Source organism: Pseudorasbora parva, chromosome 2, assembly GCF_024679245.1.
Source record: "Pseudorasbora parva isolate DD20220531a chromosome 2, ASM2467924v1, whole genome shotgun sequence".
Lineage (NCBI taxonomy): Eukaryota > Metazoa > Chordata > Actinopteri > Cypriniformes > Gobionidae > Pseudorasbora > Pseudorasbora parva.
The window spans coordinates 7,403,836-7,427,927 of NC_090173.1; the positions used below are offsets into that span (position 1 = coordinate 7,403,836).

General features: G+C 43.1%; 3 protein-coding genes across 3 annotated transcripts in view; 1 reads left to right on the top strand and 2 right to left on the bottom strand.

Moving 5' to 3' along the window:
- Positions 1-766: 766 nt before the first annotated feature.
- Positions 767-8,913, bottom strand: LOC137090915 (alpha-2-macroglobulin-like protein 1). Its single transcript, XM_067454916.1, has 34 exons — positions 8,724-8,913; positions 8,450-8,633; positions 8,224-8,380; positions 8,049-8,101; positions 7,875-7,895; positions 7,602-7,767; positions 7,436-7,520; positions 7,237-7,363; positions 7,040-7,160; positions 6,856-6,965; positions 6,616-6,786; positions 6,308-6,532; positions 6,024-6,236; positions 5,794-5,943; positions 5,269-5,394; positions 5,103-5,196; positions 4,881-5,019; positions 4,559-4,784; positions 4,353-4,476; positions 4,163-4,284; positions 4,024-4,075; positions 3,841-3,924; positions 3,573-3,749; positions 3,299-3,374; positions 3,069-3,225; positions 2,922-2,996; positions 2,686-2,848; positions 1,936-2,120; positions 1,647-1,868; positions 1,451-1,572; positions 1,281-1,362; positions 1,113-1,196; positions 930-1,035; positions 767-849 (listed from the first exon to the last, which is right to left on the bottom strand). Exons 1-34 carry the CDS (start codon positions 8,804-8,806, stop codon positions 809-811), a joined length of 4,323 nt encoding a protein of 1,440 aa, XP_067311017.1. The 5' UTR covers positions 8,807-8,913; the 3' UTR covers positions 767-808.
- Positions 8,914-11,073: 2,160 nt separating this feature from the next.
- Positions 11,074-18,981, top strand: LOC137090876 (alpha-2-macroglobulin-P-like). The gene is made up of 34 exons (XM_067454858.1): positions 11,074-11,250; positions 11,422-11,605; positions 11,701-11,857; positions 11,971-12,023; positions 12,122-12,142; positions 12,268-12,433; positions 12,519-12,603; positions 12,673-12,787; positions 12,862-12,982; positions 13,061-13,170; positions 13,240-13,410; positions 13,490-13,717; positions 14,170-14,382; positions 14,462-14,611; positions 14,833-14,994; positions 15,083-15,158; positions 15,312-15,429; positions 15,512-15,737; positions 15,824-15,947; positions 16,018-16,139; positions 16,221-16,272; positions 16,355-16,438; positions 16,529-16,705; positions 16,829-16,904; positions 16,998-17,154; positions 17,222-17,296; positions 17,367-17,529; positions 17,605-17,789; positions 17,857-18,078; positions 18,144-18,265; positions 18,378-18,459; positions 18,545-18,628; positions 18,701-18,806; positions 18,887-18,981. Exons 1-34 carry the CDS (start codon positions 11,171-11,173, stop codon positions 18,967-18,969), a joined length of 4,350 nt encoding a protein of 1,449 aa, XP_067310959.1. The 5' UTR covers positions 11,074-11,170; the 3' UTR covers positions 18,970-18,981.
- Positions 18,982-19,784: 803 nt separating this feature from the next.
- The window catches only part of zmp:0000000896 (caspase recruitment domain-containing protein 10), a 47,573-nt gene continuing 43,265 nt past the window's right edge, over positions 19,785-24,092 (bottom strand). Inside the window, exons 22-24 of the mRNA XM_067454964.1 lie at positions 23,859-23,965; positions 23,623-23,738; positions 19,785-21,307 (exon numbers count right to left, since the gene is read on the bottom strand). Of these exons, the coding sequence (XP_067311065.1) occupies positions 21,094-21,307; positions 23,623-23,738; positions 23,859-23,965 (437 nt within the window). The 3' untranslated portion in view covers positions 19,785-21,093. The remainder of the gene's footprint in view (positions 21,308-23,622; positions 23,739-23,858; positions 23,966-24,092) is intronic.

The window sequence follows — 24,092 nt, forward strand, 5'->3', positions numbered from 1 at the left end:
TCCCTGCTGCTTGAGCACCTTTTTCTTCCACTTAACTTTCTATTATTAATGTGCTTTGATACAGCACTTTGAGAACATCCAACTTCAGTTGCCATTCCCTTTTGAGTCTTTCCTGCCTTGTGGTGGGTGTGAATAATGGTTTTATGCACAACTGTCAGGTCAGCAGTCTACCCCATGATTGTGGATCGTACTGAACCAGACTGAGAGACCATTCAAAGGCTCAGGAACCCTTTGCAGGTGAGCCTACGATACAGAACCTTGTCTCAATATTCTGAGAGTTTGAATTTGGGCTTTTTGTAAGCGGTAACAAAAAGGCTTGAAATCTCTCACTTTGCATGTAATGAGTTGATTCAATATATTTGTTTTTAAATGACTGAATTAAGTGAACTTTTGCACAAGAGTCAAATTTCACCTGTATATTGTAAAGAGCACTATAAATCAAGGTGACTTGCACCTTCCTGTCATACTTTGACAGATTAGGGGGTGTCGGATTGAATGGTGACATGGGTTCAGGATACAGTTTGGGCAGGGAAAAGCCAGTGAGGTTATAATCAGGTGGGAAGGCCAGTCTTCCTTCTGAAACACCCTCATCTCAAGGACCGTGAAGACATTAGGAGTTGTTCTGGCATTTCTCACCCCTGAAGAGTTTGCTTCAAGCATATCGTTACTAGTCTTAACCAAAGTTAGATGTTCAGTTTAGGAAACCACTTCTATAACAACAGTGACCTGCAACACTCGTCATGTTAAACAAAAGGCAAACAAGTGATTGCATAAAATCATTTATTTTGAGTCACGTCCTATAGCAGTGTCATGGACAAGGAGATGTGTAGGTGGTCTCAAACGAATCACCTGAAAGAGGAACATGAAGTGAGCTGGATCAAGTTCAGTGAATTCAGCCAGAGCAGAGCTTGATTAGGATGAAAGCATACTTGTCTGATAGTAGTCATAAATGTTGATGACCGCTGGCTTGAGATTTTTCACTGCAAGAACCTGTTTCAGCTGAAGAGTGTAAGTCTTGGGGACACCTTTGGGAACCTGCGAGACAGAAAGGATGAACAGCAGCACAAACAGCATTGGACAATGTGGCAGCTAGTGATTATACCCAGTCTCACCTCTTTCAGATAAATTAGGACATGATCCTCTTCAGAATCAACCCGCACCACTAGCGGAGCAAACGACTCCGGTGGAGATCCAAGCTGAGGGGAAGAGACCAATGTTTACAGACACAATTACATCTGAAAGAGCCTCAAGCATCTCAGGATTTGCAAAGTCTTGCGTACCAGTGATGCATCAGCCGTGAAGCCCGACAGGAGTTTAATGTCCACTAGAACCATGTTAGTAGATGATTTTGCTCCATTGTATCTGAAAACGAATTTAGTCAACAGGATCAAGCGGTTCCTCTTGTCAGAGACATAAACTGGTTTCAGGATGAAGTCAAAGCCTTTCTTACTTCACCGTGAAGTTCAACAGGAGATTGGCGCCAAGCGGTCGGCAGTCTCCGGTCACCTTTGCGTCAACGCTCAGTGTTTTGGTATCTTTAATGGGTGTTGGGATGTTGTAGAAACATGCAACCTAGAATACAAAGAAAGCACGGTAGGCTTTTGATGCGTGCAACAGAAAGTGTAAAAGGAGCTGAAGATACAGACCTGCACAGACACACAAGTGGATCCTGAAGCTTTAACAGTATATTTGCCAGGAACGTTCTTCAGCAGCTTCTCCTGATACAGTAGCCTGTTGTCCCGATTCACAGTGAAGCTATAAGAGTCTCCTCCTACCACTGAGGACTGTACGGCAACGGTGCTTGAGCCGTCCAAGCTGAAGACTTGAGCAGCGTACACAGACAGAGCATGAAGAGCCACCACCGTGTCCTGAAAACGAGCACCAGATTAAAAACTCCACTCAATGATTGTGCTCATATTTGCTAGTCAGAGGCACCTGGGTGGAGGAGAAGCCTCCATAGGGATTCTGCTGGGTCACCAGCCAGTTGACAATGCGGTTAGCATAGCCCAGATTAGCCGTCGTGAGAGGCTGAACAGCGAGAACCGCTAGCAGCACATACGCGCTGATCTCCACCGCCAGAGTATCACCAGATGTCGTCTGAGACCAGTGGAGCTTAGCACCTGAAGAGATGGCGGGGAGAAAGTCAACGGCAAAGAACCGCAAACATAAACCCATTCAAGGAGAAAAACGACAGTGTCAGTTATAAGGTGAAACAGTTCTTATATTGGGGTCAACCGTTTGAACAATAGTGCAAGATTTTATTCCATTTTTTGAGTGTTCAAATGGGGTTTGTCATCAAATGGCCAACGAAAAGGGAGCTTGCTCCATTCTTCAGTGTCATGATCCTTCATAAATTTTATGATACTGATTTGCTACTTAATGAAGTGTGGAAACTGCCATAGCCAATGTACAAGTATTAAATGCAAACTGCACTGAGCAATGATATATTTGTATAGCAAATTGTGTGTGAAATGTTCACATTGAAAGTGTCGTTTGCAGCTTAAACCTTGTGCAACCAAAGTACAGAATACACTTAACCTTCATAAAGGCTTTGCGCATGTCAACCTATTGCTCTGTGTTTATACAAAACTCCTACCTTTACCAAAGTCCTTTCTACTAAGAAAGTTGACATTCGAGGCAATGCTTAAGACTATACACACCACTCAAGATGCTGGTGAATTTCACCTTCAGAAATGGCAAGGTTGTTCAAGGCAGTTAAAAGCTGTGATCGAGTGGTGGTCTCTCCAGCTAGACTGAAGGTGTAGGCCAGCAGAGCCGTGGCATAAGTGTTTCCCAGGTTCCCAACAACAGGCCTCAAGCAGGACAGAGCGTTGGTAATGATGGGATCCTGAAAGCGAAGCAGATCTCAGACATCAGCCAGAACAGCAAGGAGCTCATACAACTACTGAAAGGGTTTTTACTGTGACAGGGACGCCTAGTTCAAGAAGAGATGCGACGATGTAGGCGGTCATGGTGACGTTATCACCAACTCCACCCTAAAAGACACCAAAAAAAAAGCCTCAGACAGAGCTTATGGTTTACGGTCCATTTGATAACCATTGATGTACCTTCATGTCATTGTGGTACAAAGTTCCCTGTTGCACGAAACAGCCATTAGAACCCTGCTGGCTTATTAGCCAGCCCTTTGCACTCTGAAGGACATTCGGATCGATGAAAACAAATTGCGTTGCCAAACCAAAACACCTCATGACAAAGGCGGTCAACCTGGCCATGGAGGAAGCCTGTTAAACTGCTGGTGACGCAAGTTACATAAAAACCACAATAGCATGAAACTCACCATGTATTGGATGCATCATAGCCAAAAGTGCTGTACGAGCCATCACTGTGCCTGTAGTTCAGTTGTCCTTGGTATCCTGTTCAGGTCAAAAACCACATGGAAATTAGTCAGGAAGGGTCTCAAGCAATGATTGACAACCAGGGTGGGGGCTACCTATCCATCACCTCAAACTATCATACGTTTTGGAAAGCCTTTATGTCAGGGAAATGGGAGCCCTGCAAAAAGTTTTCCATTATGAATTTGAGTTCTCTTTAATGGATCCGTTCAGCCATACCGATTTGAAGGTAGCCCGTGGCGGTCTCTCGAATGGCTGCGGTGAGTTGCCCCGTGACCTTCAGGTACAGCAGGATGTAAATATTGGGAGCAAGAATGATCATATTCTGTTCTCCACAGCCAGATGGCATCTGTATTAACCCATCTAGATTCTTCAGCGCACGACCCATTATATCCCCTACAAAAAGGGGAGACATAAAACCCACATCAAAATCTAACTGATTCTGCAAATCACCACCTGCCAGTTTCTACTACTAGAAATGCTTTACCAAGGACTGAAACTGAGCATCTGGCTGATCCCGGAATCACGTTTGTTGGAAGAGTCAGAGTCACATCTTCAGAAAGAACGTTTCCTGCAGACCAAACAAAATGGATCGGCATTAAGCACAAGGCTAATGTTTTTGGCTGTGCAGGGAGAAATGTATTGGGCCATTAATGGAGTGCAAACAAACCCTTTGGACACAGTAACCAACTCTGGGTGTTTGTCCTTTCAACGCCTTCAGGCTTTAAAAAAAAAAAAGGCAATAAAAGCACGTCAGTAAAGCAGAATGAGCTCCATGAGCAAACTCCAGAAGGCTGGTTAACACTTACCAGGACAAGTAGACTTCGAGTAACTACATCAATGCGGCCTCTCGTCGGCACGGTCACGGCCTCAGTGCCACATCGAGTCCGGGATGGCTCAGCTGAAGCATTGACCGTCACGTTGACAGTTCCTGTGGTGACAGACAGGAAGTGAGCAACGCCACATTCACTTCAAATTCAGAAACAGTCCAAAACTGACCGAGAACAGAAGCTGAGAGAGCCCATTTGAAGGTCTTTCTCCCATTGCCACAAAGACAGGATGTGTACGGCTCAGGATATTCTTTAAGAGTAAAGTTTGTGGAGTAAGCTGGAGTCACTTTAACCTGCCAATGAAACGGCACATGGAGCAAAGACGGGACCTTCTATACAGAGCCATTATATAAAGGAAAATAAAGCATGACAGACCATGATGCACTTGGACAGATAGCTGAAGACAGTGGCCTTCAGATCAAAAGACTCCCCACGGACGATGGAGTACGGCAGGGAGAGCTCCAGGAAGAAGGGCTGGAAGACCGTCAGCAGAGCAGGAGGAGCCAGACCGAAACCTTTGGAGGACAGGCAGAACGCCTCAGTCTCCCATGTGGTGATGGTGTCAGGAACAGTGATGGGAATTTGTGTGGATCCAGTGGCTCTGAAGGATAGCAGAAAAAGAGTGAAATAATGGGAATGAGAAGTAAATATTGTGGGCAGCGAGCTTTAGAGATGGAACAAAAGAAGCCACACCAACCCCACTTGAGCAAGCTGCCAGATCCACGTTTCTGGAAAGTAAGTTCTAACGGTCACATCAAAAGAGGATGTGTCGCCCTCACTTTCTTCTAATGGAAGAGCAGCAGCCATTATGGGTTCAGGGAACCCGTGAAACCACACTGCAGGACAATTGGGTTTATAGCAACTGAATCTGCAAGTCATGTAGCAATTTCCAGAGCAAGAGTCAAAGTAACAGACATACCCTTAGGGAAGTTGCGATAATAGTCCAGGCCTCTGTACGTCAGACACTGAGGTGCTCTGATAGGCAAATTTGTTGCAACCTTCATCCCCGCATTCTTCCAAATGAAGAAACAAACATAAGATGTTTGAAAAATTAAGGAGGATTTAGTAAATGATAAACTTTCTACCCTGAAGGTTTCGTAGGCTTGTTCTGTAGGAACAGCTCGACGGGCTCGAACATTCAGACACTCCTGTTCATCCTCAACTTCATATGGATAATCTGATTGCAGTCGCACTGGGAGCAAGTTGAACACCTGAGAACAGGGGGTGGGGGGGGGGGGGGGGAATAAAGCACATGGATCATTTAACCACATTAATCTAGTAAACATTAGTTGAGCAGAGTTAAATGACAGCATGTCTATGAGTAAAGTTAAGCATCCTGCCATTAGAAAAGTAAACCTCATGGCTCCAGGGGGTTAATGAAGTCCATCTGAAGCAAATTAAAGGTTTTTGTAAGAAATCCATTTAACTTTAAAAAGTAGAGCAGAGCTTCCAGCAGACCACCTTCAGTCACATTTGATAGCTCTACATTCATTAATTCGGCAGATGCTTTGAACCAGTGACTTGTTGCACTAAACACAACTTTAATGAACTGATAAATTATTACAGCCTAAAAGAAAAAAAGGATCCTTTAAGTTTGTTAAAAATGATACCATTTCAGCACTCAGACGTCTTCCTGGCTCCAAGATCCGGACGCTCTGATCTACAGCACTAAGGCCACACAGAGATCCTGCTTGAGCAGAGACAGTCAGAACATTTCCCTCAGCAGGAACAGCCGTAGCCGGAGAAAACTGTAGAGACACCTGAAAAAAGGACCAACATGTCATGTAGGGCATGTCACCATCCCCCGCATAAGCCAAACAGATGCTAGTGCACATCATACCTGGTTTTGGAAACACATTTCAGTATCAAACAACACACTAGCTGCAGCTACATCACCACTGGGCAGAACGCAGTAGACCAGAATCTGCACTGCTGGAGCCATAGCGACACTGACAGACAGTTGGAACGACACCGAGCCGCTCGTGACTGTATCAGAAGCCCTCGCTTTGACCGTCTGAAATCCATGGAGGACGATCACTCCCCTGGACAAGACCTGACAGAAGACACACAGATGGATACAAGGTGCTGAGCAAACAGACCAGCACAAATTAAATGTCCACTCACCATATAGATTATGTCAGCGCTGTAGTCGCCAGTCTCTCCAACAAAAGAATACTTCACGGTCACTGGAAACACAGCCCCACATTTGAGCGGCTGCTCGAGTTTCACTATAGTCAGTTCACTAAGTGATGGGCTGTCAGAAGTAGGTCCGGAAAGTTGAACAACCCTCGAATCTGTAGTGAAGTATGGTGATTTGTAATTATAAACAACCTCTGGAGTCGCACTTGCCTGGGGAACAATGAACGGAATCAGTTTCTTGCAAGAGAGAGAGAGATATCTTCATGTCACAAAATATAAAGAGCAAATCGTACCACCAGATTGAGATCAGCTTTTGGAAGATCAGCAGTCTTGAGGGAGAACATGACCAGCCCATTCTGGTTTGTGGTCAGATTCAGCAGCCGTTTGTTTGGCCAGCTGTTACCATCCAGGAGATACACTGCTTTGTTCGCAATTGGAGTCCCATTGAAACGAGACGCCGATATCTGTTGGGAACGATCAAGGTTAGGAACCAATTTAAAGGCTTCTGTGACCAGGGATAAACTTTTACTTGCCTTTCCATTAATCACTGATCCGGGTTCAAAATAATCCGGGAGGTCCACAAACGTGACCTTGCCGACTTCAAATGTAATGGACACGGTTGCAGACTTTGACATCACAACATCTGGACAGGGAACAAATAAATCAAGCCATCCAATTCAAGCATGTGCTGTTGGTTCAGCTCAGCCAATAGCTCACCTGTTCCCTCCTCAGTGACGGTCACATTTACAAGAAAGAGATCTTGCATCTCATTTTCAAACTTGGTGTTGAAAAACACTGATGTGTCGACAGTAAGAGAGGCACAGCCCGTAGCATTCATCTGGTAGCAGGAGAGAAATTCATATTAAAGGCAAGCACAAGCAGACAAACCCTCAGCACTAAGGCAGCAGTCACACCTTTGCGGTTTTATTCAGACACCGACGTGTCACATCAGGAGCCACATCATTCAGAACAGCATATGGAAAGGGATCACGGCACACTTCCAGCAATGCTTGACCAGGAACAGGTTGGCCATATGTGTATCTGGGAAACCGCACAAGGAGCAGGATCAAGAACTGACCAACCACAAAACAAGAGAACATAAGCCTCACTCACTTGGCACAAGCCTGAACGGTCAGTCCCACATCTCCAACACTGTACATCTGTGGTACGTTTAGGGTCACATCAAATTTGGGCAAAACTAAATCAGAAAAGAGATGCTTTAGATCACGACCTCAGATATATCATTGAACTGCTGTACATTATAGGAACAACGACTTACCATATTTTTTCACCTCAAAAGCTTGGGAGCTCAGTCGGTCACCAATAAAAGCCTTTAGTGTATACATCCCTGTCTGAGCCTCTGGGTTTAACTCATGAGAGAGTTGCAAGATCGACCCCGTTGAGGAAACATTTGTCCACTGAGCAATCCGGTTATTATTATTGTCCTATTAAAACAATTAACAGCTCAGAGGGAAACACTACAAACAGGTAACCAAAAAAACCAACAACGCTTCAGCTCCATTCAAAGACTTGCACTGGAGCATATCCTCACCTCCACCACCACCAGATTGTACTGCAAGACACAAAGACAGGAATATCAGGCATTTAAAAGCACAAGCATTGAGGCAGCAAAGTCATTAGTGAAACATGCACAACTGAAACCGAAGTCAGGGCACGGAAAAATAACCTACATTAAATTTACAGTTTGTTCATGGTAAGGCCTTACCATCTGATCAAAAGGTACAAATTTGGGATCCATGGTGACAACTCTGAAATTCACTGCAAAAACAGCAATAAACACTCAAATGATTTGCAGCATGCATTTGAAGAGGATCAGAACTTGTACCGTAAGGGACTGTCTACAGCCCTTATAATTTAACCAAGGGTCACGAACTGCTCACCCGTTTGTCCTGGATTGTAGATGGGTTTGTCTGTTTGGATGAAGGTCAAATTCAGGTAGCGTCTGAACATGACCTTCCTCTCTTCGGTCGCTCTGAAGGCCCTCCCTTGAACATCCACCTTCAGCTTCTGCACAGATTCTCCATCTACTCGAGGAGCCTGTAGAGAAACTCAGTTGATATACAACAAGCCACACTAGAAAAAGCCACATGTCTCATGATAACAGACCTGGAAATTAAAGCAGCGGTGAAACGGCAAAGAAGAAACCTGCTGCACAAGTTGAGTCGTCCTGTTCTTGTCATCAAGCAGAGAAACCGTCATCGTGAGACTCTCTTGGGCTTTCAGAAGTGTTACACATAATTTGGCATCAGAGCCTGACTCAATCACTGCAGGAAACGTGACCATGAAGAACCTGTGGAAAAATAAGATACAATTAAGCATTTGTACAAGGTTTTTGTTTTTTTACAAACCCCTTCACTTCAAACATTTAAATGATACTCACGGTCCAGATGTCTGTCCAGCAACAGCAAAAATGAAGAGAGCTAAAATGAGCCCTCTCCAAACACAACTCTCCCTCACAGCCATTAAGAGCAATCATCCAACACCAAACGACTATCAATCGGCTCTTTCAGAAACCTTTGCAGAACTTCTGTTAAGCTCTACTGCTGTTTACTGCTCAGTAGCTTCTCTCAATCATCGCCGCTGACAATGGCAGTGATATTTAAACACTTTTAATCATCAGCACACTTTATCATCAGGCAATAGAAACATATTGAGGGAGGCGAAAGTGAATTGCAGGTGGTGGTTAATCAGTTAAGTCAACGAGATTCATTCCTCGAGTGTTTAAAGACCCCCTGGGGTGAAAATCAAGTTTCTAATGTTATGTATGTCTATCGTGCGCTTCAAGATCAACAATGTGCAAATTTGGTATTTTCTTCTTCAAACTGCAGTGTAATAAAAGTCAATCAGTGTGGTTTGAAGCCACTTTTAAGGGATTTTCCCAATATTTATTGGAGCCGCTGTCCTGAGACTGCTGTGACGTATGTTTCTGCGGTTGGTTAGTATAGCCCTTATTCCCAGTAGCGCCAGCTTTGATTTTTAACAGAAAAAATTAAAGCGAGACTGTGAGAGGTAGTAGATATACATCTCATTAGTGGGTTGAACTAGACTGGATGCCAGCTGCAGCCACAACATTTGAGGTAGGGCAATTCGGTCTGGACTCGATCCGTTGAGGAGTAATTTTGCCCGAGCAGAAACTGTTCAGACCAATCAAATAGTCTTTAAAATATTGAACACCTCCATATTGCCAAAATGGCATGATCCTCATTTCATATTGCCGACTCGCCTCTGCATTGGCTACCACTCGCTGCTCGCATCAAGTTCAGGGGTCTCATTTATAAAACTTTGCGTAGATTTCATCCTAAAAGATTTATAAAACCATGCGTACGCCAGAACCTGCGCAAACATCCCTTTATAAATCAGGAACCTAAGCTCAACACCATGGACTTTCTTGGACAAGAGCATCCTGTTGAACCTTTCAACTTGTTCATTGCCCATTGGGTGACTTCTACTACTACCACCAACCTTCTGCTACTGTTCCAGCAGATGATTTTTTTTTAATTTTGGGACAGGGCCTCAGTGATCTAAAAGTGTATCCTCACAGCCCTCTCACTGTGTGTTCATACTATGGTCTCAATGTGAGGTCAAAGTGAACTCACTGCTCAAAATACCCAGCATGCATTGCCGCATGAAGCTTTTGATTGTCACCAATGTTGAGATTCATACGTTGATTCTTGATGTCTATTTGTGTCTGAATGACAAAGTAGCTCAAAAGTAGCTCACAGGTTTTATCTTATGCATTTAAAATCCTTCATAAATGATTATGAAACTGCTGAAGCTCATGCCACGATCACAGCGCAAATATTATTCAATCTGTTAAAATGAATAACCCCTCACAAAGACTGCATACTGAATCCAGATGATGATTATGTTGATATCATCAATAACAAACCAACATCACCTGGATGCTTTCCCTTTTGGCTTTCCTTGCCATAACAAAAGTGTCACACAGCAGCCAGAGATAATATAATGTTAAAAGGTCAAGGGGCCAACTAAAGCAAACACTGATCTCCATAATGATAACAAACTACTACAACATCAACATCTAATCCTCTGTTAATTCTTAATAAGAGCTTCTGTAGACCATTGTGATATTACAGTGATAGTGTTGAGGAACAGGAAGTAGAATGCCTCCCGGAGATTGATATTTGAGTCGCCTCCTCTCAACCTGCTCAACATTTTGAATTCACATGTTACTCTCACTGTGAGTGTCACCGTATGACAATGGTGTGATGGCACTGTGATCATAGCATGATCTCACGTGTTGACTGGGTTAATAAATACTCTAATAGAACAGGAAGATATTCTCCGTGGCCAGAGAAATAATCTTTCTGAAGATTTGATAGAAAGAATAAACTTTTTTTGAGAATTGATAAGAAGGTTGTACTTACAATCCGTTATCTATCTATCTATCTATCTATCTATCTATCTATCTATCTATCTATCTATCTATCTATCTATCTATCTATCTATCTATCTATCTATCTATCTATCTATCTATCTATCTATATTGTACAAATACATGGAATAGGTATTCCCTTTTGGGTGTTTAGATATTAATAATTTGATCATAGTACGATTCAAAACATTATCCGTTAGTTTACATATACCTGTAGGTTACATGTCACTTTGGCAACCCTGGTGTGACTAATTACCGGGGCTCCGCCCTAAATAGGGCCTGATTGCCTGTGAGTGCTAAATAGACCTGATCCCAATTATTAAGAGCCTTTCAATAATGCTGCCATGAGTGCAGATGATTCAGAGTTAAGCTGTAGAATAGTGGTGCAGGTTTTTGAAAGACTTCTGTGTGGTCTTGGATGATACCTCTTCATGGCTGTGAGGGAGATTTGTGTTTGGAAAGGGCTTATCTTAGCCCTTTTCCTCTTTGCTGTTCATGGTCAGAAAAGGCCGTAAGTACCATGGGCTTTGAAGTGAATGGAAGTGGCCTAATGTTATGATGGGAAACCAAGGCTTTCTGATGGCAGACCAGTGTTGCAATGTCTGTGGTTTTTCCACAAGTCCCCAACCAAATCCGACAACTGATTCCCTTTCCTTTTTTCTTTTTCCTCATGTTTTCACAGATTATTTATGGTGATGTTCCCTGCAGTGACTGAGTCTGGATCTGATGCCAAATTGTGTGCAAGTCTTCTGAAACCACAAGAGAGTCTCACGATGACCGTTTCTCTGCTCGATGACAAAAACGGCACGACTCAACTTGTGCAGCAGGTTTCTTCTAAGCCATTTCATCGCTGCTTTAGTTTCCAGGTCTGTTGTCATGCGACGTCTTTTTTTTTTTTTTTTTTTTTTTTTTTCTCTCTCCCTTGTCTGGTTTGTTGTGTGTTAACTGAGTTTCTCTGCAGGCTCCTCGAGTAGTTGGAGAATCTGTGCAGAAGCTGAAGGTGGAAGTTCAAGGGAGTGTCTTCAGAGCGACCGAAGAGAGGAAAGTCATGTTCAGACGTTACATGCCTTTGACCTTCATCCAAACAGACAAACCCATCTACAATCCAGGACAAACGGGTGAGCAGTGCATGACCCATGGTTGAATATTAGAGCTGTAGAGAATCCAGTTACACAAGTTCTGATCATCGGTATTATGCTACTTATGTGAGCGTTCATTGCTGTTTTTGCAGTGAATTTCAGAGTTGTCACCATGGATGCCAAACTTGTGCCTCTTGATCAGATGGTAAGGCCTGACCAAAATCAAACGGCAAATTATGTGCACCGTTTGACTACTGCGTCATTCTCTTGAATGCCTAATATTCCTGTATTTGTGTCTTTCAGTACAATCTGGTGGCAGTGGAGGTAAGAATTTGCTCCAGTGCAAGTCTTTGAACGGAGCTGATGTTTTTCTTGAATGGGTGTCTTTTTTCTTTTCTTTTTTTTGTAGTTTTTTTTTTTTTCCTCTGATCTGTTAGTTGTTTTCATAGGACAATCGTAATAACCGGATTGGCCAGTGGACAAACGTTTCCTCAACGGGGTGGATCTTGCAGCTTTCTCACAAGTTAAACCCAGAGGCTCAGATAGGGATGTATACAATAACGGCTTTTATTGGTGACCGAATGATCTCCCATGTTTTTGAGGTGAAAAAATACGGTAAGTCCTTGTTCCTATAATGTACAACAGCAGTTCAACGACAGATCTGGGCTCCTAATCTGGGCAAGTTTGTTTCCTGCTTTAGTTTTGCCCAAGTTTGACGTTACCGTAAACACCCCACAGACGTACAGCGTTGCCGCTGTGGGACTGAAAGTTGAGGCTTGTGCCAAGTGAGTAAGGCTTGTATTTTCTTATCTTGCGGATGGTCAATTCTTGATGTTACTTGTGACGTTTCCCAGATACACGTATGGCCAACTTGTACCTGGTCAAGTGCTGGTGGAAGTGTGCCGTGAGCCATTTTCATATGTTGCGGTGCCTGGCGTTACCCGCCGTTGCCTGAATAAAACTGCACAGGTTTGACTCCTGCCTTACAATGGAGGGTTTTCTTCTGCTTGTCTTTAATTTGACCTCCTTTGTTCTGCTACCAGATGAATGCTACAGGCTGTGCTGTCCTTGTTGTCGACACATCAGTGTTTTTTGGCAATGCGCTTGAAAATTATATGCAAGACACACTACTTGTAAATGTGACCGTCACTGAGGAGGGAACAGGTGAGCTATTGGCTGATCTGAACCAATGGCTGTGTATGGAGGGAGTTGACTTTATTTATTTGTGTTCTCGCTTTCCAGATGTAGTGGTGTCAAAATCTGCAATGGTGTCCATTACATTTGAAGTTGGCAAGGTCGCCTTTGTGGACCTCCCAGATTATTTTGAACCTGGATTAACAATTAATGGAAAGGTAAGTGTCTCCCTGGTTGCAGAAGCCTTTAAATTGGTTCCCCTTCCTAACCTTGGTCATTTCTACCAGATATCCGTGTCTCGTTTCGATGGGACCCCAATTGCAAGTAAAGCTGTGTATCTCCTGGATGCTACCAGCTGGCCAAACAAACTGCTGCTGAATCTGACCACAAACCAGAACGGACTGGCCACGATCTCCCTCAACACTGCCAATCTTCCTAAAGCTGATCTCAATCTGGTGGTACGATTTGCTCTTTATATTTTGTGACTGTAGACCACTCACTCTTGCAAGAAACCAATTCCATTCACTGTTTCCCCAGGTGAGTGTGACTCCAGTGGTTGGTTATGGTTACAAATCCCCATACTTCACTACAGATACAAGGGTTGTTCGACTTCTCCGAACCGCTTCTCCTGAGAGCCCATCATTTAGTGAACTGGCTATAGTGAAGCTCGAGCAGCCGCTCAAATGTGGTGCTGTGTTTCCAGTGACGGTGAAGTATTCTTTTGTTGGAGAGACTGGTGACTACAGCGCTGATATCGTCTATATGGTGAGTGCACATCAGTTGTGGTTAGCGTTGCCGTTATAATACGATAACTAACCGGCATGATATTGTTATTGTGGGCACTTCAAAGTCCTGTGACTTATGACTTCTGATTTTTAGAACTCTTCGGCTGAAACGGTACTTTACCCCTCAACAATTTAACGTGCGCAATACCGCTGTTTGCTGCGTCAAAGGAACGCACCCTGCTGTAAACAAACCTAACATGCACGAGCAGCGCATTGCAATTCCCAGGGTCACTCTTATCCCTGGTGACCCTCAAGCGAAGCAAACTGGAACTATTGAACCGTGTTTAAATGTTTCAAACAGCTATTCCGATCTCTGTATTCACCCAATATGTAATACTTGGACTTAAAGCTGTTTAATTTCAAAATAGTAATTGTTGTTTTTTTTGAGGTGGTGCTGTGTAAGGGGTCATGTACCTGTTTGTCTCTTGTCAGGTCCTGTCCAGAGGAGTGATTGTCCTCCATGGATTTCAGACAGTCAAAGTGAGCGCTTCTGATACCGTCACGAGTGGCTCTGTGTCGTTCCAACTGTCTGTCAGTGTCGCTATGGCTCCAGCAGTGCAGATTCTGGTCTACTGCGTTCTTCCCAGTGAGAATGTAGTTGCAGCTACTGTGTCTCTTGAGACAGAAAGGTGTTTCCAAAACCAGGTATGATGTGCACTAGCATCCTTTTGGCTTTATGTGGGGAATGGTGATGTACCCTACAGCGTGTTTGTACTTGTTTCAGGTGTCTCTACAGTTCTCTCCTGCTACAGCCGTTCCTGCTGAGGGAAATGTTTTGACGGTCTCTGCTCAAGCAGGATCTCTGTGTGGCCTTAGTGCTGTAGATCAGAGCGTCCGGATCTTGGAGCCAGGAAGACGCCTGAGTGCTGAAATGGTATCCATGTGCAGTTGCTCTTAATCCTTGAGCTTGATTGACGGTTCAGCTTTACAATTTGCGTAATGCTGACGAGTCAATTAGACAAACCCATGCTGTTATAGGGCTGTTATGATTATAGCAGTGTTGTACCTTTAACGCCTTACATTATAAACTCTGAACATAACCTGCCAAAAATGCCTTTAGTGCAATAACAGAAAGCAATTGTTTCATGGTCCCAGGTGTTTGACTTGCTCCCAGTGCGCTCACTATCAGGTTACCCGTACAGCGTTGAGGATGAACCATGTTTTGGTTTTCGACCCCGTCGAGCTGTTGAGGTTGCTGTAGGGCGGATTTATCCTCCCTACACTGTTCCTACAAATCAAGCCTACACAGCATTCAAGGTAGAAAACATTCATGACCACGTAGTCACTGAATAAGACTTGAAGTCAATGACTCTGAATTGTTTTGAATCTACTGTTACTATTACAGAGCCTGGGAATGAAGATCGCAACAAATCTTGCTGTACGAGCCCCTCCGTGCCGGCTGTTGTCCCGCTTTCCAGACAGTAGGTTATTTGAGTGAGAATCACAGCCAATTGTGTGGGGTGTTTAACCATAAATGCAGTTATTCTATATATTGGCATAGTCTGCAGACTAACTATTCTAATGTACTAAGCGTGCGTGGAGTAAATGGGTGTAAAATTGCTTGTCCCTTTCAGTGGTGAATCTTCGTGGTCCTCTGGAAGCAGAAAGTGCTGGAGGCGACGCTTCCTCTTCTGATGTGACCATCAGGACTTACTTTCCAGAAACGTGGTTCTGGCAGCTTGCTCAAGTGGGGTTAGTGGAGGATCTCGTTCCTTCTAGAGTACGTATTAGTAAACTCCCTAATTCCCATTATTTCTCTTCGGCTGTCCTTCAGAGCCACTGGATCCACACAAGTTGCTCTCACTGTTCCTGACACCATCACCACATGGGAGACTGAGGCATTCTGCCTGTCCTCAATAGGTTTCGGTATGGCTCCTCCTGCTTTGCTGACGGTCTTCCAGCCCTTCTTCCTGGAGCTCTCCCTGCCGTACTCCATAGTCCGTGGGGAGTCTTTTGATCTGAAGGCCACGGTCTTCAGCTATCTGTCCAAGTGTATCATGGTCTGTCATGGTTTATTTACCTTTATATAATGGATATGTATAGAGAAGGTCCCATCTTTGCTTCATGTGCTCCGTTTCATTGGCAGGTTAAAGTGACTCCAGCTTCATCCACAAACTTCACTCTTACAGAATATCCTGATCCGTACTCATCCTGTCTTTGTGCCAATGGGAGAAAGACCTTCAAATGGGTTCTCTCAGCTTCTGTTCTCGGTCAGTTTTGTACCGTCTGTTTCTAAATTTGAAGTGAACTGTGTTGCTCACTTCCTGTCTGTGACCACAGGAACGGTCAATGTGACGGTCAATGCTTCAGCTGAGCCATCCCGGACTCGATGTGGCACTGAGGCCGTGACCGTGCCGTCAAGAGGACGCATTGACGTTGTCACTCGAAGTCTACTTGTCCTGGTAAGTGTAAAACGGCCTTCAGGCATTTGATCATGGAACTCATTCTGCTTTACTGACGTGGTGTTTTATTGCTTTTTATAGCCTGGAGGAGTTGAAAGGACAAACACCCAGAGTTGGTTACTGTGTCCAAAGGGTTTGTTTGCACTCAATGATTTCTCCCTGTACAGCCAAACATTTGCCTAGTGTTCAACGCTGATCCTTTGTTCGGTCTACAGGAAACGTTCTTTCTGAAGACGTGACTGTGACTTTTCCGAGCAATGTAATTGAGGGATCAGCCAGATGCTCCGTTTCAGTCCTTGGTAAAGCATTTCATGGAGTTGAAAGTGATGCGCTTTATTTGGCTGAATAATGCTAATTCTGATGTGGGCTTTATGCTTCTCCTCTTGTAGGGGATATAATGGGTCGTGCACTGAAGAATCTAGATGGGTTGTTACAGATGCCTTCTGGCTGTGGAGAACAGAATATGATCATTCTTGCTCCCAATATTTACGTCCTGCTGTACCTGAAGGTCACTGGGCAACTCACCGCAGCCATTCGAGAGACTGCCACAGGCTACCTTCAAATCGGTATGGACGACCAATCCACTTTAAATGTGTATGAGCCTAAATGTCAAGAAGGTTTAGTCCTGCTCTTCCCCTTAGACTATCAGACTGCCTGACCAATTTGCATGTGGCTTTTGACCTAATCAGGATATCAAGGACAACTGAACTACAGACACGAGGATGGTTCATACAGCACCTTTGGTTATGATGAATCCAATACATGGTGAGCTGCTTCCTGTTCTACTGTTGTGAGTGTATAAGCTGTTATGGCACTTTCGGTTTAAGTTCAGGTTGTCACAACCTTCTTCACGGCCAGGTTGACTGCCTTTGTCCTGAGGTCTTTTGGTCTAGCGAGGCAATTCGTCTTCATTGATCCAAATGTCCTGCAGAGTGCAAAGGATTGGTTGATCAGCAAGCAGCGTTCAGATGGCTGTTTCATGCAACAGGGAACTCTGTACCACAGTGACATGAAGGTGCCTTATACGTTTCTTAATGCTCTAACCAATAGACTTGGTATGTTCTAAATCTTTTGTTTTTTAGGGGGGAGTTGGTGACCACGTGACCATGACTGGCTACGTTGTGGCATCATTGCTTGAATTAGGCGTCCCTGCCACGGTAAAACATCTCGTAGTTGTATGTGTTCCTTGCAGGTGACCTTGCTGTCTGACGCTTGCTTTGATTTCAGGATCCCGTCATTATCAACGCTCTGTCCTGCTTGAGGCCTGTCATTGGGAACCTGGGAAACACTTATGCCACGGCTCTGCTGGCCTACACCTTCAGTCTAGCTGGAGAGACCACCACTCGATCTCAGCTTTTAACTACCTTGGACAACCTTGCCATTTCTGAAGGTGACATTTACACCAGCCTCTTGATATTGGTTATCGCCTTTGCCATCAACTTTCTCCCCTCCATCTCCTCCTAAGGCACTAAGCTCCATTGGTCCCAGACGACATCTGGTGATACTCTGGCGGTTGAGATCAGCGCTTACGTGCTGCTAGCGGTTCTCGCTGTTCAGCCTCTCACGACGGCTAATCTGGGCTATGCTAACCGCATTGTCAACTGGCTGGTGACCCAGCAGAATCCCTATGGAGGCTTCTCCTCGACCCAGGTGCCTCTGACTACCAAACATGAGCACGCTCATTGAGTGGGGTTTTTAATCTGGTGCTTGTTTTCAGGACACTGTGGTGGCTCTTCATGCCCTGTCTGTGTACGCTGCTCAAGTGTTTAGTTTGGACGGCTCCAGCACCGTTACTGTACAGTCGTCAGTGGTAGGAGGAGACTCTTATAGTTTCACCGTGAATCGGGACAACAGGCTGCTGTATCAGGAGAAACCGCTGAAGAACGTTCCTGGCAAATATAGTGTTAAAGCCTCAGGATCCAACTGTGTGTCTGTGCAGGTCTGTATCTTCACCTCCTGTGTCTTGTGCAAATCCGATTTCTTAAAAAGCTCTCCGTACTATAGATTGCATGTTTCTACAACATCCCAACACCCGTTAAAGTCACCAGGACACTGAGTGTTGAAGCGGCGGTTAAGGGAGACTGCCAACGGCTTGGAGCCAATCTCAAGTTGAACTTCACAGTGACGTAAGGATATCTTTGGCTTGGTTTCCTGAAACCAGCTCTTGTTTGACTCCTGCAAAAGGTAGCTGTGTTGATCTGTTGACTAAACCACTTATTTCCCCCATTACACATTCAGATACAACGGCGTAAAAGCAAGCACTAACATGGTTATCGTGGACATTAAGCTCCTGTCAGGCTTCACTGCAGATACGTCACCGGTTTGTGTTCAAGATGATTTAGTCCCAAGATGCTAGAAGCTCCTTCAAATAATTGTCTGTCTGTAAACTATGGATTTGCCCTCAGCTTGGATCTCCACCCCAGTCGTTTGCGCCGCTAGTGGAGCGGGTTGATGCTGATGATGATCATGTCCTAGTGTATCTGAAAGAGGTGAGACCTTGTACACTGGGTATATTCACTAGCTGCCATCTTCGAATACTGTTCATCCTTTCTGTCTCGTAGGTTCCCAAAGGAGTCCCCATGAGCTACACTCTTCGGCTGAAACAGGTTCTTGCAGTGAAAAATCTCAAGCCAGCAGTCATCAACATTTATGACTACTATCAGCCAAGTACGCTTTCATCCTAATCGTGCTTTGCTCTGGCTGAATTGTCTGAAATTGATCAAGCTCACTTCATGTTCCTCTTTCAGGTGATGCGTTTGAGACCACCTACACGTCACCCTGTCCGCGATTTGACTCTGTACTGGCTGCAAGACATGACTCAAATAAATGATTTTATACAATCCGTCTTTGTTGCCTCATGTGCAGTCAAATTGTCTAAAGATTTATGCATGGTTACATGGTTTTAAAGGTGCCCTAGAATGATTTGAAACAATACTTCAAATTGTTCTGATATCTAAATAGAGGGTATGTGGCTAATTTAAGGTCAAATTGTCCAGATACGGTGTTGCAGGTCCATCTACAACGCTAGGATGTAATGCTCTGTTTTTGCCTTATTTGGAAGGGCCGTGACTATTAATGCAGAGTTCTGCTCTGATTGGTGGTTTCACTGCACAGCTAACACATCTATACCATCTGTCATGGCAATGATAGCTTGACTTTGAATCGCAAACTGAACTGGGTAGTGTGTAAATATGTTGTTTGTACAGTAACGTTACAGTTTGACAGTAGAGTACTGATTTAAAAGTTGCTTTATTTAGCCAAACAAAGTGATGTAGAAACCACTCAAAATAGTCAGTGTCATGTTTACTACTCACCTGCTGCAAATAAACATGCTTCAGTTCTCAATGGTGGAGAAGGTGTCGTTAGCGACAAGGATTGAGTGAGCGCTCTAAGCAACTAAACAGTAGTAGTTGGCTTCTAAATTGTGTTAATGATGACATGTAGGCTAATTTGGATTTCGATCCGTCAAAAGGGATCGACATGGGTCTCTACTGTTGTATTTTATGACAACACTGGCGGGAAATATTAACCGTTCTCATTTGACAAACTGTTGTGCAAGTTTCTCAGATGTGGACATGGTACATAATTCTATTACTTGGGTAAAAGTACTACTGGTCAAATCTTTGTTTCAAAAGAGAACAATGATTTACTTTCTCAGACATTGAAATTTTGGGACATGCATCAAGTGTATGCCAACAAAACTAATCTTTTCAGAAAACTGAAACCTATTAAGTATGGCCATGTGTGTGCCAAGGAACCATCTTCCATTTTGCTATAAACTGGTTAGTGTTCAAACAATGTTAGAAAACTTCACATGACACTCAAAGTGATATACAGATAGACTAACACATTTCTCCACTGACTTTAAAAGCTGCTACAGAAACCTTGTTTGAAATGTAGTGGAGTAAAAAGTACGATATTTGTCTTTCAAATGTATTGAAGTTAAAGTACTAAATTTACAGAAAAATATAATACTCAAGTAAATTTACTTTATTACTGTCCACTTCTCCTAAAACTGTCTTCAGCCACAGCCTTTAGCCCTATTCAGATGGTAATTGTTTCTCAGGTAGATGTCCATAAAATTGCATGCCACCTCAATGATAAACTCATGCATTTGTAAATGTATTCACGCTGGTGGAGCGAGTTTTGTGACCACATGAACCTGGGAATGTGCTTCTCATGTGGTCAGACGACTGATAGTCAAAAATACAGTACAGCTCATGGATGTTTAGTTCATATGCTCCTGTGTGATTGATACTCCAGAGCACGTTTACACGACAACGATCTACTAAAAGCAGAAACATTGTTTTTAGCTTTTTTCGTGTATAGACGACACCATTGTTAAAGCGATGCACGTTCAAACGGAGTTCAAACACTGTCATGTAAATTAAATAGCTGTCAATATTTGTGGCTGTGTTGTCTGATTTAAACATAATACTAATTATAATAATTATACATTTCACTACTACATCTTAACTACTACAACAAAGCTCATAGTGAAAGGATGAACACAAAAACAATCCAAAAAAAAAATCCAGCATCAGTTTGTTATAAATATTAATATTTCATGATTCACATTATGGACTATTTGAGACATATATAATCAATATGTTCATTTGTATTTTCAAAAGTTTTATACAAATGAATTGGTAACACTTTACAAAACGGGTGCACTAATGTGCATTAATTCATGCTTAACTAATGCACAGATAATCATGAGTTAATGTGTTACTAATGGTGAACTAACCCATTTATTAATGATTATCAGCAAATAATGAAGATTCATCATGATTAATAGATTAAGTAATCATTACATTGTTATTAGTTAAATGTGTCATAATGTATTAATTCCTTAATAATATATTATGATATATGATTATCTGTGCATTAGTTAAGCGTGAATTAATGCACCCGTATTGTAAAGGGTTACCGATGAATGTTGAATTGAGCTGCTTCATGAGCTGCACTGCACGCGCTCCTGCTCGAGCCACACCACGGCCCTCTGCTGGATCAGGATGGTGCTGCGTATGGCGGCGAGCAGCTCATCTGTGCAGCTCCACGCGTTCGGCTCCAGCGTACTGAACATCAGAGGAAGAGTCTCCAGCTGCAGCTCCTCCATCTGACACGCCTCCATCAGATCCTCCTCTCTGTGGCCCGATAGCAGCTTCCTGACACACACATAATGTTGGCATGATATTTATCCACTGACCATTATTCATCTACCGAGAATCAAACATGTCAAAAGCTTCGTCAAACCAACATTCGGCGTTTGACAATCTTTGTATCTCTGGTTAAATGTTACAGTTCATCTGATTGTATTTCTACTTTCTCCACATCATGTTTGTTACATTCAGTCAAATGCAGGAATTTTAATTCAAAAGGCATTTTAATTCCCAATGCCGAGAGACAGACAGATACACTGCTTTTCTTACGTAGTATTTTTGTCCTGTTGTACATCCAAATATCTAAAAGTTATTACATTAAGAAGTTGTTACATTAATACACATTTGTGTATTACATACACAAAATAACTCAAAAATAAGTGAGGTTTTGCTTAAAATAAGCAAAATAATCTGCCAATGAGGTAAGCAAAATAATATTGTTTTCTGTTTAAATTAAGATTATTTTGCTTACCTTATTGGCAGATTTGTCACGGTTTATAATTTTGCCGTCTCTCTTCTCTGTGTCTTGTGAGTAGTGGTGGAAATTTTGATTCTTTTAAGAGAGTCCTTCATTTACAGTTCGTTCACCAAAATGTTCAGATTCGTTTATTGATTCGTTCAATAACTTTTTTTTAAAAAAAATATTACATAAATATGACCACAGGTGATGAAAAAGAGTGTTTTATGTGTAATGTCTTAAGTCACTAAACGTATTTACTTACAAAAAAAAAGATCTGGCTTCATTAAAATGTGCATAATCTGCTTATTAAATAAGTCTAAATAAGTGGTTCAGATGAGCAAAGCATGTTTTCTTGCATGATTCACATTTAATTGTTTGGTCAGACATTTAGACATCTGGGATTATGGTAAACATGGGGTTATTAACATGAGGTTTGTCTTTAACTGCTTTGCATTCGCTTTCTGCTGATTGCTGAACGAGACTGACACGCATGCTAAATGGCCGAGGTAGCCTACCATTTTGTTCACGAACAAGATCTCTCTCTCTCTCGTTCAGACCTGGTTCATTTCGTTCACGAACGAGATCTCTTTCTCTCTTGTTCAGACTCAAAACAGTGATTCAGTCAGTGAAGTTCGTTCAGTAGCTCAGAATGCTGTTTACTGACGTGACAGGAGATCTTTTTAACCATACTGTCATATTTTTTATTTGTTTTACAGTTTTTAGAGAAGTGCATGCCATGACTCAAACGTAATGATGAAAACGGTTCAAACATAAAATAAAATACAAACAAACCTTACTTTACTCTGTAGTAATCATTTAACCATCAACCTGCATTATTACACTGTTTTCATTACAGTGGTAAAGTGTACATTTCTTTCTTTGCTGAAAATATGTCACCTACACGAGCCGAGCTGTTCGCTATCAGTATCCTTCAACAACTGGTTCATTTTGTTCACGAACGAACGACATGTAGCTACCAATTCGTTCACGAACGACATTTCTCATTCAGAGTCAGACTCAAAGCCTCTCGGTCAGTAAAGGGCGTATTCGTTCACTGAATTCAACAAATCACATGCTCCGTCACATCTCATACTCGAACGCTATTGGCTTGAGGTTTTGTCATTCTTTGACAGAATGAAACAGTCGACAGAGCTGCACATGCGCTCGCTGCTAATAGCGCTACGCTGTGGTGGAGGGAGGAATTTCAGTGAACGTGAACGATTCGCTCACCTAAAAGATTCGTTCACCTAAAAGGTTCGTTCAAAAAGAACGATTCGTTCGCGAACCTAACATCACTACTTGTGAGGTTGTTGGAGGCGTGGTCACTAATTATGGGTCTCATCACTATTTAACCTGCACTCACTGGCACCCATTGTCAGATCGTTTCAGGCGCTCCTGGTGTGGCTTGCCTCGGCTTCTGTTCCCCTGGGGAATTATCTCTGTTCCGGGTCCAGGATTTCGGCCTCTGGTTGTCCGCTGCTTCCCTGCTCCGCCGTGTCTCCTGCCTGGCCGCCTGCGCCTGACCTTCGCCGTGGTTCACCTGCCTCTCTCTTTGCTACTTTTCTGCCTGTTAATTGAGTCTTGTTTATTGTTGACGCTCGCCGTCCTGTATAACAATAAACCTGTTCTCTTTTCACTATTGGATCCTCCTGTCTCTCATTACAGCCGTGACACATAGCTTATTTTAAGCCAAAGCTCATTTATTTTTGAGCTTTTGAGTTATTGTCCCCCAAAACTAGGCGACAACTTTTGCTTGTCTAGTAAATGCTTCTTAATGTAAGAATTTTAAGATATTTGGACTTAAAACAGGACAAAAACACCACGCAAGACAAGCATTTTTTGGCAGTGTATCGAAGCGCACCTGAACTTGCGGCCCTTCTTGTCTCTGGGTTTGATGTAGATGACGATGGGATAGATGCTCTGCTTCAGGAGATTCTCCACATGATTCAAGCCCAGCTGAAGAAGACAGTGTTTGTCCTGAACATACACAGATATAGAGTTTAACACACTGGTGACTGTGTGTGTGTGTGTGTGTGTGTGTGTGTGTGTGTGTGTGTGTGTGTGTGTGTGTGTGTGTGTGTGTGTGTGTGTGTTTACCTGGTTAATAACCTCTTGAATACTCTGTAGTTTGATTCCCAGTGGTTGATTTGAAGAGTCTAAGAGGAACACACTTTTATCCTGACGCGCACAACCCTCCAGTGGCTCTGCACACAATAATAATGGAACAAATCCATAAAATGGTATCAAGATTTAAATATATAATAATGTAAAAAAAAATGTTTGAGTGAATACCAGCTGTAAATGCAATGTTATTTTATTACCCTTGATACT

Bases quoted from the DNA above. Each gene is read 5' to 3' on its own strand.
- LOC137090876 (XM_067454858.1), top strand. From the start codon at position 11,171: ATGGCTGTGAGGGAGATTTGTGTTTGGAAAGGGCTTATCTTAGCCCTT. The intron at 12,024-12,121 runs GTAAGGCCTGAC...TGTGTCTTTCAG, and splicing joins TTGTGCCTCTTGATCAGATG to TACAATCTGGTGGCAGTGGA. The intron at 15,738-15,823 runs GTCTGTCATGGT...TTTCATTGGCAG, and splicing joins ATCTGTCCAAGTGTATCATG to GTTAAAGTGACTCCAGCTTC.
- LOC137090915 (XM_067454916.1), bottom strand. From the start codon at position 8,806: ATGGCTGTGAGGGAGAGTTGTGTTTGGAGAGGGCTCATTTTAGCTCTC. The intron at 7,896-8,048 runs GTAAGGCCTTAC...TGTGTCTTGCAG, and splicing joins TTGTACCTTTTGATCAGATG to TACAATCTGGTGGTGGTGGA. The intron at 1,869-1,935 runs GTGCCTCTGACT...GCTCGTTTTCAG, and splicing joins GAGGCTTCTCCTCCACCCAG to GACACGGTGGTGGCTCTTCA.